Raw genomic sequence first — 18689 nt, forward strand, 5'->3', positions numbered from 1 at the left:
TTGCATACCTTCCGAGGTCATCAAGTACAATGCAGGGCTCATAGATCTGCATTATATGTGAGGACGCTGAGCGACAGGGAGAAGAGGAGAGCGCTGGCTGCCAGGGAGCTGGGATCAGGTACATAAAGATTTTTTCAGTACCCTAGACTAAGGTGATCAGATTTTTAAAATTAAATCCAGGGATTTTTTTTGTCAAGTGGCACCGGACTACATAATACACAGAGCGCTGGGCACAGGACCGCATAATACACAGAGCGCTGGGCACAGAACTGCATAATACACAGAGCACTGGGCACAGGACCGCATAATACACCGAGCGCTGGGCACAGGACCGCATAATACACCGAGCGCTGGGCACAGGACCGCATAATACACCGAGCGCTGGGCACAGGACTACATAATACACAGAGCGCTGGGCACAGGACTACATAATACACAGAGAGCTGGGCACAGGACTACATAATACAGAGAGAGCTAGGTACAGGACTACATAATACACAGAGCGCTGGGCACAGGACTACATAACACACAGAGAGCTGGGCACAGGACTACATTACACACAGAGTGCTGGGCACAAGACTACATAATACACAGGAGGGTGTTAGGCATAGAGTGCAGGGATCAGAGGTTTGTTATGCACAGAAGTCAATTCTGCCCCCACATCCATAGCTCACCTCTGCACCCTTTTCTCACAGATTATCTCTGCAGCCACCTCTTAGCCCTTCCCCCCCAAAACAGCTAAACTCTCCATGCAGCTGCATCAGCTCTGACCCCTGCTCCCCATCACCCTCCATCCAGCAGGAAGCATCCGCATTCGAACGACCAGGCTATTTCTCAGCCAGCATGGGATGCCCTGTTTATGTTAATCTGGCCCTAAATCCGGGGACAAACTTGGTCCAGGGACAGTGTCGTCAGCCCAGGGACATCTGGTCACCCTACCCTACCCTAGACATAAATGAGCATTTAACCATTGCAGTGCATGGGCAGCACCACTGCAAGGGAGGAGTTTTGTTTTTCCTGGAGGCTTTAAAGTAAAACAATGCCATTCCTCCTGCCATCTAACAGTACCTGTTCTAGGCTTCTGTTAGCTCTTCATTGCCGCTCTCTCTCCTGTTGAAGCTCTCTAGGTATCCCTATCAGAATTGAAACCCATCTTTTAAGTCTCATTCACAAAGGCGTAATACAGCGTGCGCCTATGCGAGGGCTGTGTTTTCCTGCACAGGCGTTCTGTGCATCCCAGTACAAGCAGCCCCATATCCATTGTGGCACAGCAGCTACATAAACACAGACGCTGCTCTCAATTTGACATCTATTCAGGTCCACGGTCCCAAACACAGGCAGTGTGTGTCTTCGGGGCTGTGTACCTGAACCCACTAGGCTTGTGACGGTATCAGATTTTCATGCTGCGATTAATTGATTAAGGTTTTGCCACGGTATACGGTATTATCACAGTATTCAATTAGTAAATTTAAATTATTAAATTTATACGTCACTTGAATTTCATTGCTAAATTTAGGGACTTTGGTTCATTTATTCACATTATTATATAGTCAGTCAGAACAGACTCTGTGAACCAGGCCTAAAATAGGTCATCAAGCAGTGTCTGGCCTACCTGGTGATGACTGGTCCTGGCGCTCAGCTCTGATCTGATGGACCTGGTCATTAAGGGGGCAAATCCTTGTGGTCAAGAAGTGGTTAAACCTGAAGGAGGACCGGTGGTGTTATTTATAAATTTCTTTACTATTGCTTTAGGCCTGGTTCATATGTATGCGGGTTGGCGGCGAACATTTGCACAGGCATAGCAGCCCATTGATTTGAACAGGCTGCTATGCCCTCATTTTCTGCAGAAAAAAAGGTGCATGCAGCATTTTTTTAAAATTCAGTGGCCTTGAAATCCATCCTGTTTTTGCACCATGCGACTAACCAGCAGTTCCTGCTCTGGCAAGCTTTCTGTGTTTTTTATATACGTGGGCCCAGCATTTAAAAACACAGTTTGCGTGTGCAGCAACTGCAGGTAAGTCGCATGGTGCAAAAGAAGGATTTCATGGCCACTGCATTTTTTTTAATTCTGCATGCACCTTTTTTCAGCCGAAAACGCAGGCATAGCAGCTCAAGCCCATTCAAATCAATGGGCTGCTATGCCTGTGCAAATGTGGGCCCCCAACCCGCATACATGTGAACCACCAACCCGCATACATGTGAACCAGGCCTAAAGCAATAGTAAAGTCATTTATAGATAAAAACACCGCTCCTCCTGCAGGTTTAACCACTTCTGGACCGCAAGGATTTGCCCCCTTAATGACCAGGCCATCGGATCAGAGCGCCAGGACCAGTCATCACCAGGTGGGCCAGACACTGCTTGATGGCTATATAATAATGTAATGTGAGCTGCTATGCGTGTGTGTGTGTGTGTGTGTGTGTGTGTGTGTGTGTGTGTGTGTGTGTGTGTATGTATATATATATATATATATATATATATATATATATATATATATATATATATATTATGCTGCTATGCCCATGTATGTATGCATGTATGTGTGTGTCTATCTCTATCTATATATATATATATATATATATAATATCTATCTAATTCTATGTATCTGTCTATCTATCTAATTCTATCTGCAGAAACTTGCTTGTAAATTAGGCAGTGTTTCTGTATCTGTCTGAGCCCTGGAATAAGCATGTGGGTGTGTTGTGCTGGGAGACGTCTGGTTACAGGGAGGAGCCAAGTCTCTCACTCTAGGATCATATTACCAGAGCTGTTTCTATTGAGTGAGTGAATGAGTCATCCAGCTCACTGAAAAGTATCAATTTAAAAGGCAGACTTGGAGAGCAAAAAAACGCGGTATTTTAAAAATGCCACAATAACAATACCGTGGGTATGCAATACCGCGATATATCGAATTACCGAAAACCGGCACATGTCTAGAACCCACACGGATGTCAAATTGGGAGCAGCAGCTGTGTCTGTACAGCCACTGCCTCCAAATTGACATGAATGGGACTATCTGCACTGGGATGCATGGAACTCCTGTGTAACCTTGTGCAGGAAAACACGGCCCTCGTATGAGTATATGCTGTAGTACTCTGAACATAAAGAGATTGTGCTCGTGTTGGATACCTCCTAAGAGTGCCACATCCCGGATACAATTGGTATAGAGAAATTTCCCCTTGTTGTGGGACTTTATAGGCACTTATATATGTTAGAATTTAATATAGACAAGACATGATATAAAATGTATATCGTTTATTGAAAAACATTAATAATGACACATTATGTTTAAAAAGGATTGGCAAGCTCAGTACATTATAATACAACAGCGTGTAAATATTGACCACAAAATTTCAGGGCACAAACCCAACGTGTTTTGGAGTGACAATGGTTGAAACTCCTTCTTCAGGGGTAACCTTGAACAGTGGTCTGTATGTGATTAATTAGACAAACAAGAAAATCACATTATGTTAATGACAATATAGTAAGATCACAATGTTGATTTCTAAACAGATAGTGTCCTAGTACTCTGAACAAGACAAGGATAAAGTGGATTTTGTACAGCCGTGGCCAAAAGTTTTGAGAATAACAAATATACATTTTCACAAAGCCTGCTGCCTCCATTTTTATGATGGCAGTTTGCATATACTCCAGAATGTTATGAAGAGTGATCAGATGAATTGCAATTAATTGAACTCAATCCCATAAAAAAACATTTCCACTGCATTTGTGAAGAAGGCTTCAGGGCACCCAAGAAAGTCCAACAAGCGACAGAACCGTCTCCTACGGCTGATTCAGCTGCGGGATCGGGGCACCACCAGTTCAGAGCTTGTTCAGGAATGGCAGTAGGCAGGTGTGAGTGCATCTGCACGCACAGTAAGGAGACGACTTTTAGAGGATGGCCTGGTGTCAAGAAGTACAGCAAAGAAGCCACTTCTCTCCAGGAAAGACATCAGGGACATACTGATATTCTGCAAAAGGTACAGGGATTGGACTGCTGAGGAGTCTGGGGTAAAGTCATTTTCTCTGATGAATCCCTTTTCCAATTGTTTGGGGCATCACGAATAAACCTTGTCCGGAGAAGAAAAGATTGCCACCAACAGTCCTGTGTCATGCCACCAGTAAAGCATCCTGAGACCATTCATATGTGGGGTTGCTTCTCAGCCAAAGGAGTGGGCTCACTCACAATTTTTCCTAAGAACACAGCCATAAATAAAGAATGGCATCCGACATGAACTCTTGTCATGAACTTAAGCACTCAAAGTGGTGCTTTATAGGCCTAAAAAAGTACAGAAGACACAGATGGACAAAAACCATACACGTGTGTACTAATGTAAAAATAGTAATCCTTTGAGAGCAACTTCTCTCAACCACCCAAGAACAGTTCAGTGACAAAATGCCTTTTCTAGCATGATCCTTTGAGAATGTCTACTAAGACGAAACGTGTCAAGATTTCACTGTAGACCACTTGTCTTGACTGCAATATTGCTGGTTTACCCTTGGATGTCTGTAAGTGCATATCTGCTTCCCAATAAATTTTCCTTTTAAGCAGTTTTACACTAAGTGCCTTTTCTTTTGGCTTATTTCCATGTGATATGGTGAATGAGGGATTCACCCTTCCTCCTCTCCATTCACTGCGAGCTCTGAAAAAAAGAGGAATCCGGGAGCTTATCTGTGAAGCGTGTTTGACCTTTATGTCCTACGGCATTATAGGTCCATACCATCTGGTGAGCGCCCATTTTATTTGTTCCATTTGGTGACGGGATCTGAACACTTTACTGACCATCTTTACCATTGCTGGATCAATCCTTCACTTTTGGGATCTACAATGCTCTATATATATTAGTTTATATGGGACTTTATTCACCTTTCACTTATGTGTTTACATAACACTTTATGGGACTCTTATTACCATGTGATATGTTTATATGATTAATCACCATGTATTGTTTGTGAATGTTCTTAGTTCACATATTATACTTCAGCGCTGCACATATTATTTATCTAATTTATTTTTACAACCTGTATTTTCAGTTGTTTAGCGCTGGCAGCTTTTTGTTTGTTTGGTTAGCACGATATTTACACTTTTTTCGTTTAAAGCAGGCATGTCCAACCTGCGGCCCGGAACCGCAGGCAATGTGGCCCACTGCCCCCTGACCATTTTTTTTTTTGCTGGGGGAGGAAGGAAGTCGAGTCGGGGGCACGGCCACAGAGGCAGCCTCGGAGGGGATCATCCACTAGTTGTGTTAAATTAGTGCTGGGGGGGGGGGGGGGCGTGGCAGCACGGGAAGGGTGCAGCCGTGTTTTATTACTTATATACCTTAACTAATAGTATATATTTTATATGCAGCCCGAGAAAATTTCTCTACCCTCAATGTGGCCCAGAGAAGCCAAAAGGTTGGACACCCATGGTTTAAAGCATGATGGAGCACCTTGCCATAAGGCAGATGTGATAACTAAGTGGCTTGGGAAACAAAACATGGAAATTTTGGGTCCATGGGCAGGAAACTCCCTAGACCTTAATACTATTGAGAACTTGTGGTCAATCCTCAAGAGGCGGTTGTACAAAAAAAAAACCCCACAAATTCTGACAAACTCCAAGCATTGATTATGCAAGAATGAGCTGCCGTCAGTCAGTATGTGACCCAGAAGTTGATTATTAGCATACCAGGGCGAATTGCAAAGAAGGGTCAACACTGCAAATATTGACTCTCTCCATAAACTTAAAGCAGAGTTCTACCCAAAAGAACAAGTTCTGCTTTATGGACTCTTTACCCTCTTACATGCCACATTTGGGGGGGTACCTAGTTTTGACACAAGTCATTTTCTCCCTCCCTGCAATCTTCTGGGACACGGCACAGGTCCCTGAAGATTGCTTGCCATTGTGAATCCGCAAGCTGTCACAATGAAAAACAGACCGCTCCAGATGACGCCTGCATGATGAAATGCGTAGGGCGGAGTTCTCGTACGTCAACGTCACTTCCGGTTTTGAAGAGTTGACCCGTGGAATGCGTTAGTATCCCGGCGTCTCGTACTGAATGTGATCAGCCTGAATTGTGAGTCATATACACTTGATTTTTATCCGTTATTATGTACTACACCATGGGGATTGTTGACTGTTTGAGCACCTAGATCGTGTGAACATTTGGAGGCCCACCTGAGCCCGCTCATTAGACAGAGGACCCCCGGATCACCCAATTTTTTGGAGACTACCAAACAGCAACAGCCAAATACCCTATACATAGGGGTTGTGAAGGGTGAGTGCGATACCTAGTGGGCATCACGGGTATAGGCACTAGACTCACCAACATCATTCACTTATTATCCTTTTGAACTTTTTCACGGACACCATTCTCATCACCCAAAAAGGGTCAGATATATTTATTTTGATTTGTCATTTTTTCTTATGCACATTGTCACTTTATAAATAATGAGATAATACCTATCCGACTACTAATTACACTGATATATTTATTTCCCTCACTGACGTAATCACCACAAGCACTGTGTAAGATAATACATTTTATCACACTCTGTGCACTTTTGCTTCATTTATAGTGCATATAAAAAACGGAATTTTTGTAAAATCTTACCTGTAAAATTCCTTTCTCTGAGTCTGAGACAGTCGCCGCCTCTTCATATTCGTCACTAATGGGGGTTATTGACCTTTGCTTCGTAGGAGTGCTAGGCAACAGAATATATTAATATCAAAGCTTTTAGCATATCCCACCCCCAGGGGGTGGTCCCCTCAGTCAATACCTCCTTGTTGCTTCCTGCATACCAACTCAGTTTCAGTAGAATAGCAGTAGAGTATACAAACAAACCCCAAAAGAGGGGAGGGGGCGGCGACTGTCGGGAGGACTCCGAGAAAGGAATTTTACAGGTAAGATTTTACAAAAATTCAGTTTTCTCTTACGTCCTCCGACAGTCGCCGCCTCTTCATATTCGTCACTAATGGGGACAACCCAAAGCAGTGTAGACACGAGGGGTGGGAAAAAAACAGCCGCGCCTAAAGCAACGCAAAACCCACATCAGAGAAAGGAACCTTACCAAAGTAAGAGAACCAACTGGGCAACAGGAAAAAACGTGCTCAACAGGAGCAACAACCCAGGAAAAAACAAGTAACCTAGGGGTAAAAACACCCCAACAGCCAAGGGCCAAATTAAGGGACCCTAAGGCACCGCCGCACTAAGGACTTTACGGCCAAAAGAAGCATCTGCCGATGCCTGAACATCCACTTTGTAAAATCTGGAGAAGGTGTGAACCTACGACCAAGTCGCCGCCTTACACACCTAGGCCACAGAAGCCCGATGAGGACAGGCCCAAGACTTACTCAGAGATCTGGTAGAGTGCGCCTTCACAGGCACGGGAGGAACCTTCCCCCTCAAAGCATAGGCCTGCTCAATGGTCTGTCTGATCCATTTGGCGCCATGCCCTTCCGAGGTCCCTCAGGAAGGACAAAGAGAGAATCCGACTTGCGAAAAGATTTTGTCGATGACAGGTAAACCCTGATTGCCCTAACAACATCCAAGGAATGTAAAGCCACCTCCTTCGGATGCTTTGGCTTCGCGCAAAGCGAAGGCAAGACAATGTCCTCATTGAGGTGAAAATCAGAAATTCTTTTCGGAAGAAAAGATGGGTTAGGTCGCAAGACCACCTTATCCAAGTGAATCACCAAATACGGAGACTTAGAGGACAAGGCCGCCAGCTCCGACACCCTGCGAGCCGAAGTGATCGCTACTAAGAAGGCTCCCTCCTTGGAGGGACCAAATGTCGCACCCCTTGAACAAAGGTGCTAACCAAAGAGTTAGACGCCACAGGACGTTGAAAAAGAACGGCCAGCACAGAAATCTGACCCTTAATCGTGGCCAACGCCAAACGCTGGTCCACGCCCGTTTGAAGGAAAGCCAACACTCTCGATACCGAGTATGAGCGAGGGGAAAACCCCCTGGACTCACACCAGGCAAAATACGCCTTCCAAGTACGGTAGTAAATCTTCCCTGAAGAGGCCTTACTGGCCTTGATCAAAGTGGGAATGACCTCAGGGGAGAGACCCCTATCCTTCAGGACCTGGCTTTCAACAGCCAGGCCGTTAAAAAGCCAGCGACTGTAAAGCAGGATGGAATATCGGTCCTTGAGACAGGAGATCTTTTCGAAGTGGCAGACGCCACGGAGCGTCGACCGCCAGATTCACGAGGTCCGCGTACCAAGACCGGCGAGGCCAGTCTGGTGCCACCAGAATCACCGTTTTCGGTTCCGAGGCCAACCTGCGAAGGAACCTGGACAGCAGCTGAATCGGTGGAAAGGCATACATCAGGCGATACTGATGCCAGGACGTCACTAACGCGTCCGAGGCGTCTGCCCGAGGATCGCGCATCCTTGCCACGAACCTTTCCACCTTGTGGTTTAGACGAGACGCGAACAGGTCCACATCTGGGGACCCCCACTTCGCGCACAACATCTGGAAGGCATCCGGGTGAAGGGACCATTCCCCCTGGTCCAGGGTCTGGCGGCTCAGATAATCCGCCTGCCAGTTTTCCACCCCCGGAATGTGAACTGCAGAAATCGCCGGGACGTGCGTCTCGGCCCAAGACAGAATGTCGGCTACTTCCCGAGCCGCCCGGGCACTCCTGGTGCCCCCTTGGTGGTTGATGTAGGCCACCGCCGTGGCATTGTCCATCTGCACCTGAACTGGACGGCCCTGAAGCCTGTCCGTCCAACGCAGAAGGCAGAGATTTATCGCTCGCAATTCCAGAATGTTGATCGGAAGGGAGGATTCCTCCTCCGACCAAGTACCCTGGGCGGACAAAACGCCCAGAACACCACCCCAGCCCGACAGGCTGGCATCCGTGGTGACCACCGTCCATGACAAGGGACGAAAAGACTTGCCCCCCGACACCGCCGGGGACTGGAGCCACCACAAAAGACCCCTTCGGGTGTGGCGGTTCAACGAAATCCGCAGATCCAGAGATTGCGGACGCCCGTCCCACACGGCCAGAACCTCCGCCTGAAGCTCCCGTGTGTGAAACTGGGCGAAGGGAATCGCCTCGAAGGCCGAAACCATCAATCCCAGACACCTCATACACGTCCGGAGGGATGAGCACTGATTGTCCCTGAGGGACCTGACTTCGCACTGAAGTGTCTGAAGCTTGTCTTCCGGCAGGAAGACCTTCGCCTGAACCGAGTTCAGAATCATCCCCAGGTAGGGAAGACGAACCAATGGACACAACGTCGATTTTGGAAAATTGATCGTCCAGCCGAATTCCTGCAGTCTGCATCGTGATGGACAGGTCGTTCACCAGACCCTGACTGGTCGCGGACAGAAATCAGGATATCGTCCAGATACCCCAAGACAGAGATGCCCTGGGCTCTCAGTAAGGCCAGGACCGGCGCGAGCACCTTGGTGAAAACCCGCGGAGCCGAAGCGAGACCGAAGGGTAACGACACGAATTGATAATGATCCTCCGCAATGGCAAATCGAAGGTACCTCTGGTGACCCTCGAAAATGGGGATGTGTAGGTACGCATCCTTCAAGTCGATGGAGGCCATGTATTCCCCCGGAACCAGGGCAGCCACCACCGAGCGTAGGGATTCCATGCGGAACTTGCGAACTCGCACAAAGCGGTTCAGAGCTTTTAAGTCCAGAATCGGACGTACTTTGCCCTCCTTTCTGGGCACAGTGAACAGATTGGAATAGAACCCCCGAAATCTGTCCCGATGAGGCACCGGAACCACCACTCCCTGGGCCCGCAGGTCCCGCACCGCCAGGTGCAGATCCTGCAAGCGCTCCAGAGTCAGCTGAAGGTTTGAGGGGAAAAATCTGCCCGCCGGCCGAGAGAGAAACTCGATCTTGTATCCAGATCGAACGATTTCCTGAACCCACCTGTCCCGAATGCGGTCCAGCCAGGGTTGAAGAAAACCGAGCAAACGTCCCCCCACCCCAGAAACGGGTGAGGGCGCCCCTTCAGGCCGCATTGTTATGGGCAGCGGATCCGGACTGGCCGGACTTATGCTTACCCGCCCACGGCTTCTTCTGGGAGCCTTGGCCTTTGAAGGGCTTGCCCTTATAATGCGACCGAAAGGCACGAAAGGACCCCTGAGAGGGCCTAAACGAAGCATTCTTCTTACCACGAACAAACTTAGCCTTGTGAGATTGGGGCAAGAGAGTGCTCTTACCCCCAGAAATACCCTTTATCAGAGCATCCAAAGATTCGCCAAAAAGGCGAGATCCCGCATAGGGCAAATTTGCCAGAGTCTTGCGAGAAGATTGGTCAACCGACTAACATTTCAACCATATCAGGCGACGGTACAAGACCGCCACACTAGAAAGGCGCGCCGCCAAAGGGACTAAATCCAAGTCCGCATCACACAAATACATGACACCCTGATGAATCTGATCCACCATAGCCAAAGTTGTCGGCGGGGCAGAGTCAGCCACCAGAGTGCGCTTGAGCACCTGCGTCCAATCCGCAATAGCCTGGGCTGCCATTATGGAAGCAAAAATAGGCTTCAGCATAGAGCCAGCAACCGTATAAGCATGACGGGCCAGAGATTCCAATCTCCTGTCCGTCGGGTCCCGAAACACCGGGGTATCCTCAGCAGGGATCGCAGTTGATTTATTCAAAATCGCTACAGCGTGATCCACCTGAGGCGGTACACACCAACGTTCATCAGTAGCCGGTGTAAAGGGATAACGCAGCTTGAACCTACTCGGCACAGCAAAAAGCTTCTTTATATTGCGCCATTGCTCATCAACCGCGCGCTGAAATTCCGTAGAGCAAGGAAAAACCTGCGAAGTTTTGCGTTTTCTCTGCGTCCCATAAGAGGACATCAAAGCAGGAGGACATGGTTCATCCTGCAAATGCAGCGTTTGCTTGATAGAAGCAACCAACTCATCCATGAGTGCAAGCTCTTCAGACGAGCCAGGGAGAGAATTATCAACCCCTTCCACCTCAGCCTCCCCGTCAGACCCCACAAGGTCTAGGGATGAGTGAGACCCTGAGAAGGGCACTCCAGCCATAGCAGCCCCATCGCCCTCTGAATCAGAGGAAATAGACACCCTGGGCCGTTTTGTGGATCGATCAGCCACCAGCATCTGCACCTGAGCAGCTAAGTTTGCCACAATAGTGGCCAGATCAGCCCCCTCGGGGGAAGCAGCAGCCCCTTGGCCCCCCACCAAGGTGGGAGGAAACTTGCAATCCTGAGAATCCATGCCCCAGCAAATTAATTAATAAAGGGTACTGCCCCTTTAAGATCGCGGCGAGCGCTGCCCACCGCACCCACTGAACACACTGACCCCCACAGGGATAAGAAACTGGGCAAGGAATACAGGAAAAAAGGAGATATATAACATGGAGAGCTCACACAGGCTGCTGCACCGATCGCTGTCCCAGAGGAAAAGGAAGTGATGCAAGACTGACCGCCCCTATGAAGCCTCTGTAAGGCTACACAAACATGGCCGCTCAGCTGAGGACAAAACCCTGGGCAAAGAGAACATGGCGCTGACATGTGGGATCGATCGCCGCCCAAAATGGCGGCGTTTGGCACCAAAAACGTGTGCAGTACCTCACAGGACCTGCCACCATAATGTTTGCCCCAGAAAAATGGCGGATCGCCGCACAGCATGTCTAAAATCCTGCTGCTTCATATGGCACCCAGCAGAGCGGGAGAGCCCCCCCTCACAGCCCACACACAGGCAGCAAGTCCACACAGGAACTGACAGGGAGCACAGCAGCCACACAGACATGCAGGGTTACACAGTCCCAGACGGACACCCAAAAAAGACAGGTCCCCACATAGAGATACACTTACCACGTCCGGATGGCATGGGGAGCCCGCTCCAGCGACCAAACCGCAGTACTGAGGACAGGGAGTGTCGCAAGCATGACGCAGTGCAGTTGCGAAACCGCAATGGCGTCCAGTGAGGTAGCCACCTCACCGATAGCATCCCTGCAGCGAACAGGGATGGGTCGTTCAATGTGCCAGGGCAAAACCTAAGCTGAACGCTCGATGGCAGGCTGGGAAGCCCCCGGCCCTGAGCCCTGGGATCCAGGGTGGCCAGACCCAACTCCGCACGATCATCTTCATCAGAAGAACTAACGCTGGAAATAAACAGCTAAGTAAAAGAAAGAGAAAAAACTTCAAATAAACTTCATGGGATATGCTAAAAGCTTTGATATTAATATATTCTGTTGCCTAGCACTCCTACGGAGCAAAGGTCAATAACCCCCATTAGTGACGAATATGAAGAGGCGGCGACTGTCGGAGGACGTAAGAGAAATATTGTTTTGGGCACTGAGCACTTCTTATGGGCTTTTGATATTAAGCCTAACCAACGTTTCTTTTTGGCACATGCACTTTAATTACCACCAGTGTACCGTTTATTTATTTAATTGTATATTTGATCCTTTTTATGATTTAAATATATTTATAGGATTTTTGCACTATACACGTGTCATTCTCAAAACTTTTGGCCACGGCTGTACACTCAATTACATCATCACTCCTACTCTGATAAGCTGGAACTATTTTTTTTCTGGCTGAGGAATGGTAGAGAATTGGACATGAGAGAAGGATAAACCTCTTACAACAACCTCATTGCATAGGTACTCTTAGATGAGACAACAAAAGGAATGAGACGAATTGCTTTAAAAAAAGAAGGGTGATATACCGTACTGTATATACTCGAGTATAAGCCGACTTTTTCAGCATGTTTTTTAAGTCACGGTCTCACTTACCCTTTTCCCGGTTAGTGCGCATGTGCCGCCGCTCGTAAAAGCCCTTACACGTTTGGTAATTCCCGGGCAGATGGCGCATGCGCGATGACGTGTTGGCACCAGACGGCGCCATTTTTAAATGTAAGGCACCTCTTTGAAAGGTAAGGGAGACTCCTCCGCAGCCCCTGCATCTCCTCAGGAGATGCAGTGCTGCGGGCATGGTACAGGAGATTCACCTGTACCATGCCCGCAGCACTGCATCTCCTGTACCATCTCCTGTACCATGTCCACAGCCCTGCATCTCCTGTACCATCTGTCCCATGCCTGTACCATCTCCTGTGCCATGCCTGAACCATCTCCTGTGCCATGTCCACAGCCTTGCATCTCCTGTAACATGCCTGTACCATCTCCTGTGCCATGCCTGAACCATGTCCACAGCCCTGCATCTCCTATACCATGTCCACAGCCCCTGTTTTGGGTCTTGTGGTGGTCCAGTTGGATCCAGTAGCTGCTGCATTTCCCACCCTAGGCTTATACTCAAGTCAATAAAGATTTCCCACTTTTTTGTGGTAAAATTGGGTGCCTTGGCTTATATTCGGGTCAGCTTATACTCGAGTATATACGGTAATAAAAAAGAGAGGAAACAAATTACAGCAAACCCTTTTACATGATTTGCACAACCTTGGCAACATGTAGACCATTTTAAATGTTTAAAAATTTCCTTAAACTGAACAGATTTGCTTTTATACAGCAATCAAGAGGAAGTGCAAAAGGTGAACTGGGACACTTGACAATAGGACACACAGGAACTGTGTATACAAGCCGCATCCAGTGACAGCTGTTGGTAGGTTTAGTTCCTGTTTCAGGAGAGACGAGGATAATATGAAATACAGGACTTCAAATATCACAGTCCTGCATTCATCACAACACAATGGCAGCAGAAAAAAGTACAAAGAAAGTATTAAAAAAAAAGTCTGAACACTGCATCTTGGTTAAACTTTTGTAATTAGGACAGAGGATTCAGATGCGTTTTCCATTACCTCTGAGAAACAAGAACAGAAGACAAAACAAAACAGCTCAGCAAAGGAAACCTGTCATTAAGAAATGACGGAAAGCACTACAACTAGCAGTTACTCTTATTATAATTGTTCTCCAGAGGCCCATGAAAGAGCCAAAATGTACCAAAGACTTCACTTTGCTCCAAGTCGATCCCCTCCCCTGCTAGTGCATCCCACAATGCAAAGCAGGCACCTAAGTGACATATAGAAAGGTGGCTGTGCTTCATTACAAAAGCAAAATTGAGATTAGCATGCTGCTCTTTGTCCTAATGTAATCTGCCAAGCAACTCTAATAATCGATTGGTATTTACCACCATCTTGAGATGCCAAGCTAGGTTAGCACTTCCTAATGACAGGTACCTTTGCGATTAAAGAGAACCTAACAAAATTTCAGCTCTGAGTTTGCCTCAGAGACACCCCACCTGAATTTCTAACTGCAACCAATAAAGTATATTGAAATATAAAATAATTATAATAAAATAAATATATATCTTATTTTTTTTTCCCTGGACAGAGCAAGGAGTGGTTAAAACCAGAGTCAGCTATTTTTTGGCCAGATGAGTCCTATTTGAGATAATTCCCATCATATCTCATCCTGCAGACACAATTGGAAGCAGCAATTGTTATTGGAGCAAATGTCCTCCCATTGGAAGAGTTCTTTTGTGTGTTGTTGTGAGAGGTAATGGTCACCAGGACAAATAGAGGATGAATCTTCCCAACAGACTCAGACACAAATAAAAAAAAAAAACTGACAAGGATTCTAGCCCATCAACACTCTTGTCTTTGCCACCTTAACCCCTTGACGCCAACACAACACATATGTGGCCTCACTGCACTGGGTTGTTTTGCCGTGGGGCTGCATTAGAGCTCCACGATTAATCTTTAAAAAAATCCCGATCTCGATCGATTTTTTTTTTGGCACAGTAAAACATTTCAATGGCCAGAAAAAATTATATTCGGCCCAATAAAATCAAATAGTCAAAGGCTTGATGCGCCTAAACATGCGTGCAATACGCAGCTTTTACCACTTTTATGTAGGGCCATCTTACCGAATGGGCACGCTGGGCAGTTGCCCGGGAGCCCCACTTGCCTGGGGGGTCCCACCTGCCCAGCCCCAGCCAAGCATTAGTCTTGATTCTCGTGTGCATCCCACCACCGAACTTAGCAGGTGGCAAGCGCTGCTGTCAGGCCACTTGGGCCGTGGAGGGAGAGCCCACAACTGCAGGAAAGCCTGTCCGCCTTCACGAGAACAGGCACACACAGGACAGTCGAGTCTGACTTCTGTCCGTGTGTGTGTTCCCTGGACCCAGCCGCCGAACTTGGAAACTGGCACTGGCAATGATGTATCAATAAATATTGCCTTATCGATAATTTGCATTTTTATTCTCGTGGGTGATTGTGTAGGCAGGGCCCCAGTGCACTGTATTGCCCGGGGCACTTTGCTCTTAATGCTCTTAAGATGGCACTGCTTTTATGAGCAGCTTTTCTCCTGTCAGAAGAAAAGGTGTTCAGAGGGGCTAAACAGACGCCTTGTGTGCATGAGGCCTTAAACTTACCACCCTCATTTCTGACACAGATTGAACGATTTATCGCCAGACAGGTCTGAAATTCCAACGTCTGTAATTATCTTAGTGATGCTTTTTTGGCAAGTGTAATAATCATTAACTGTATAGATACGGAATGATTCCAAACTAGCAGAAAAAAAGTGTTGCAACAGAATGAAAAACTGAAAAACCAAAATAAGCATTCACAGCTTAAGGGAGGCTGCTAGAGACCACCGCAAAGGCAAGGCAAGAAGAGACCACCGCAGAGGCAAGGCAAGAAGAGACCCCCGCAGCACCAAGGCAGGAAGAGGCCGCTGCAGCTCCAAGGCAAAAAGAGACTGCCGCAGCGCCAAGGAAGGCAGCCACAGACCATTATAGTTAAAAGGCAGGCAGTTGGAGATCACCAGTTTGACAGGTAGCTATACACCTTCAAAGTTCCCAGACAGGCAGCTAGAGATTTACACACCTTCCATGCAGGCAGCAGCAGATCTACACAGCTCCCAGGCAGGCAGCAGGAGATCTACACAGCTCCCAGGCAGGCAGCAGGAGATCTACACAGCTCCCAGGCAGGCAGCAGGAGATCTACACAGCTCCCAGGCAGGCAGCAGGAGATCTACACAGCTCCCAGGCAGGCAGCAGGAGATCTACACAGCTCCCAGGCAGGCAGCAGGAGATCTACACAGCTCCCAGGCAGGCAGCAGGAGATCTACACAGCTCCCAGGCAGGCAGCAGGAGATCTACACAGCTCCCAGGCAGGCAGCAGGAAATCTACACAGCTCCCAGGCAGGCAGCAGGAAATCTACACAGCTCCCAGGCAGGCAGCAGGAAATCTACACAGCTCCCAGGCAGGCAGCAGGAAATCTACACAGCTCCCAGGCAGGCAGCAGGAGATCTACACAGCTCTCAGGCAGGCAGCAGGAAATCTACACAGCTCTCAGGCAGGCAGCAGGAAATCTACACAGCTCCCAGGCAGGCAGCAGGAAATCTACACAGCTCCCAGGCAGGCAGCAGGAGATCTACACAGCTCTCAGGCAGGCAGCAGGAGATTTACACAGCTCCCAGGCAGGCAGCAGGGGATCTACACAGCTCCCAAGCAGGTAGCAGGAGATCTACACAGCTCCCAGGCAGGTAGCAGGAGATCTACACAGCTCCCAGGTGGGCAGCCAGAGACCACCACAGTTTATTGGCAGGTAGCTATACTCTTCCAAAGCCCCAAGGCAGGCAGCTAGAGATCTACACATTTCCCAGGCAGGCAGCTACAAACATTCCTAAATCCTAGGCAGGCATCTGTAGGACTCCAGAATAGCAGCACCAACACAGATTGTCAGAGGATGTCAACTGGATAATTTGTGCGTTTATTTTTATTTTTTGGATATACATCTTCCTGATTTTAGTTCCTTTTCACTTCATCGCTGTTGAATCCCAGATGTTCAGCTTTAATCCAGGCAAGTCCCATTGCTATAGTAAATATCTCCTACAATAATATAAAATAAAGATGGATATGGAACTTACAATTAAGCTCTGATGCAGTCCTCTCTGCTCTCACTCCCTTGTTTGTAGAACGGATGGTGTGTCGCACCGCCAAGACTGGCTGCAGGAAAACCACAATGAAAAAGATTACTCCTCCCCATGACCAGGCAGGGATTCCCCACTCCAGAACATTTAAAAGCTCCTGGCCTTGAACACCAGCTGTAGGCAAAAAAGCACAAGCAAACTGTGCACTACTCACGCTACCCAGGAATCACAGCCACTGTACTGAATTTAGAAAAGTTACCCTGTTTACCTTAAATATGAGCTCATAAAAAGTAATTGTGCATAAGCACTATCCTCAAAATGTACCTTTTGTCTGGAATTCCCCCAGAAAAATATCAGTACACTTCCTGATATGTGAGGATGCCTAGGCACTGTAGCCTCATAATTGTTCATCCATAGTGTGAGATGCACTGCTAGCCTTGGGAGATTTGGTGATGTCACAATTTGCTGCTAACTGTTCTCCTTGCTGGAGGCTCTCACATGAGAAGGTAAAACCCTGCCTCCACCAAGATGGCTGCCGCCACACAGAGATCAAGTATAGAACAAGGCACGATAAGTCTGTAATGAAAAGATTGGCTTCAGGGAGACCACAGGCAATTCTGGTGGCTAGTCCCTTGCCCTCTGTTTTATTTTTAGGCACAGCTTCTAGAGTTTAGTTTCTCTTTGAAACCCAACTAAAGTCTCACACCATTATCTTTTTATAGTCCTCCTACCCCACACGTTATGATTTGAACATGGAAATTCATTAAGATACCTTTTCTATTTAAACGCTGCTCCCCTTTTGTCCCCCCCCCCCCCCCCACTGCTCTTTTTGGCAGCCTGGAGCAAAGAAAACAACCAGGTTCTTCCAAGTATGAGGGCGCAAGCAACTCCATCCCATTCCTCTTACAATATACACTGCTCAAAAAATTAAAGGAACACGCTTTAAATCGGAGTATAGCAATAAGTCAATTAAACTCCTGGGATATGGACCTGGTCAGTAATGTAGCAGAGGGGGTTGTTAATCAGTTTTAGCTGCTTTGGTGTGAATGAAATTAACAACAGGGGCACTAGAAGGGCAACAATGAGACGACCTCCAAAACAGAATGCTTTTACAGGTGGAGGCCACTTAAAATATTTTCCCTACACATCTTTTCTGACTGTTTTTCACTAGTTTTGCATTTGGCTAGGGTCAGTGTCACTACTGGTAGCATAAGGCAAAACCTGGACCCTATAAAGGTTGCACAGGCAGTCCAACTCCTCCAGGATGGCACATCAATACGTGCCATTGCCATAAGGTTTGCTGTGTCTCCCAGCACAGTTTCAAGAGCATGGAGGAGATTCCAGGAGACAGGCAGTCACTCTAGGATAGCTGGACAGGGCTGTAGAAGGTCCTTCACCAAATCAGCAGGACCGGTATCCGCTCCTTTGTGCAAGGAGGAACAGGATGAGCACTGCCAGAGCCCTACAAAATGACCTCCAACAGGCCACTGGTGTGAATGTCTCTGACCAAATAATCAGAAACTGACTTCCTGAGGGGGACCCAAGGGCCCGACGTCCTCTAGTGGGCCCTGTGCTAACTGCCCGTCACCATGGAGCTCGATTGGTATTTGCCATTAAAACACTAGAATTAGCAGGTCCGCCACTGGCGCACTGTGCTTCTCACAAAGGAGAGCAGGTTCACTCTGAGCACGTGACCGATATGAAAAGGTGTGGAGAAGCCGTGTAGAATGTTATGCTGCCTGTAACATCGTTCAGCATGACCAGTTTGGTGGTGGGTCAGTGATGGTGTGGGGAAGACATATCCATGGAGGGATGCACAGACCTCTACGGGCTAGACAATGGCAGCCGGACTGCCATT

General features: G+C 47.7%; 1 protein-coding gene across 2 annotated transcripts in view; it reads right to left on the reverse strand.

Moving 5' to 3' along the window:
* MAP4K5 (mitogen-activated protein kinase kinase kinase kinase 5) overlaps nt 1–18689 on the reverse strand; it is a 217084-nt gene that overhangs the window by 49443 nt on the left and 148952 nt on the right. For both annotated transcript variants that reach the window (XM_082242653.1, XM_082242652.1), the window contains exon 13: nt 16829–16907. In XM_082242653.1, the coding sequence (XP_082098779.1) occupies nt 16829–16907 (79 nt within the window). The remainder of the gene's footprint in view (nt 1–16828; nt 16908–18689) is intronic.

This window comes from Pelophylax lessonae (genome assembly GCF_965119305.1).
Source record: "Pelophylax lessonae genome assembly, chromosome: 13".
NCBI lineage: Eukaryota > Metazoa > Chordata > Amphibia > Anura > Ranidae > Pelophylax > Pelophylax lessonae.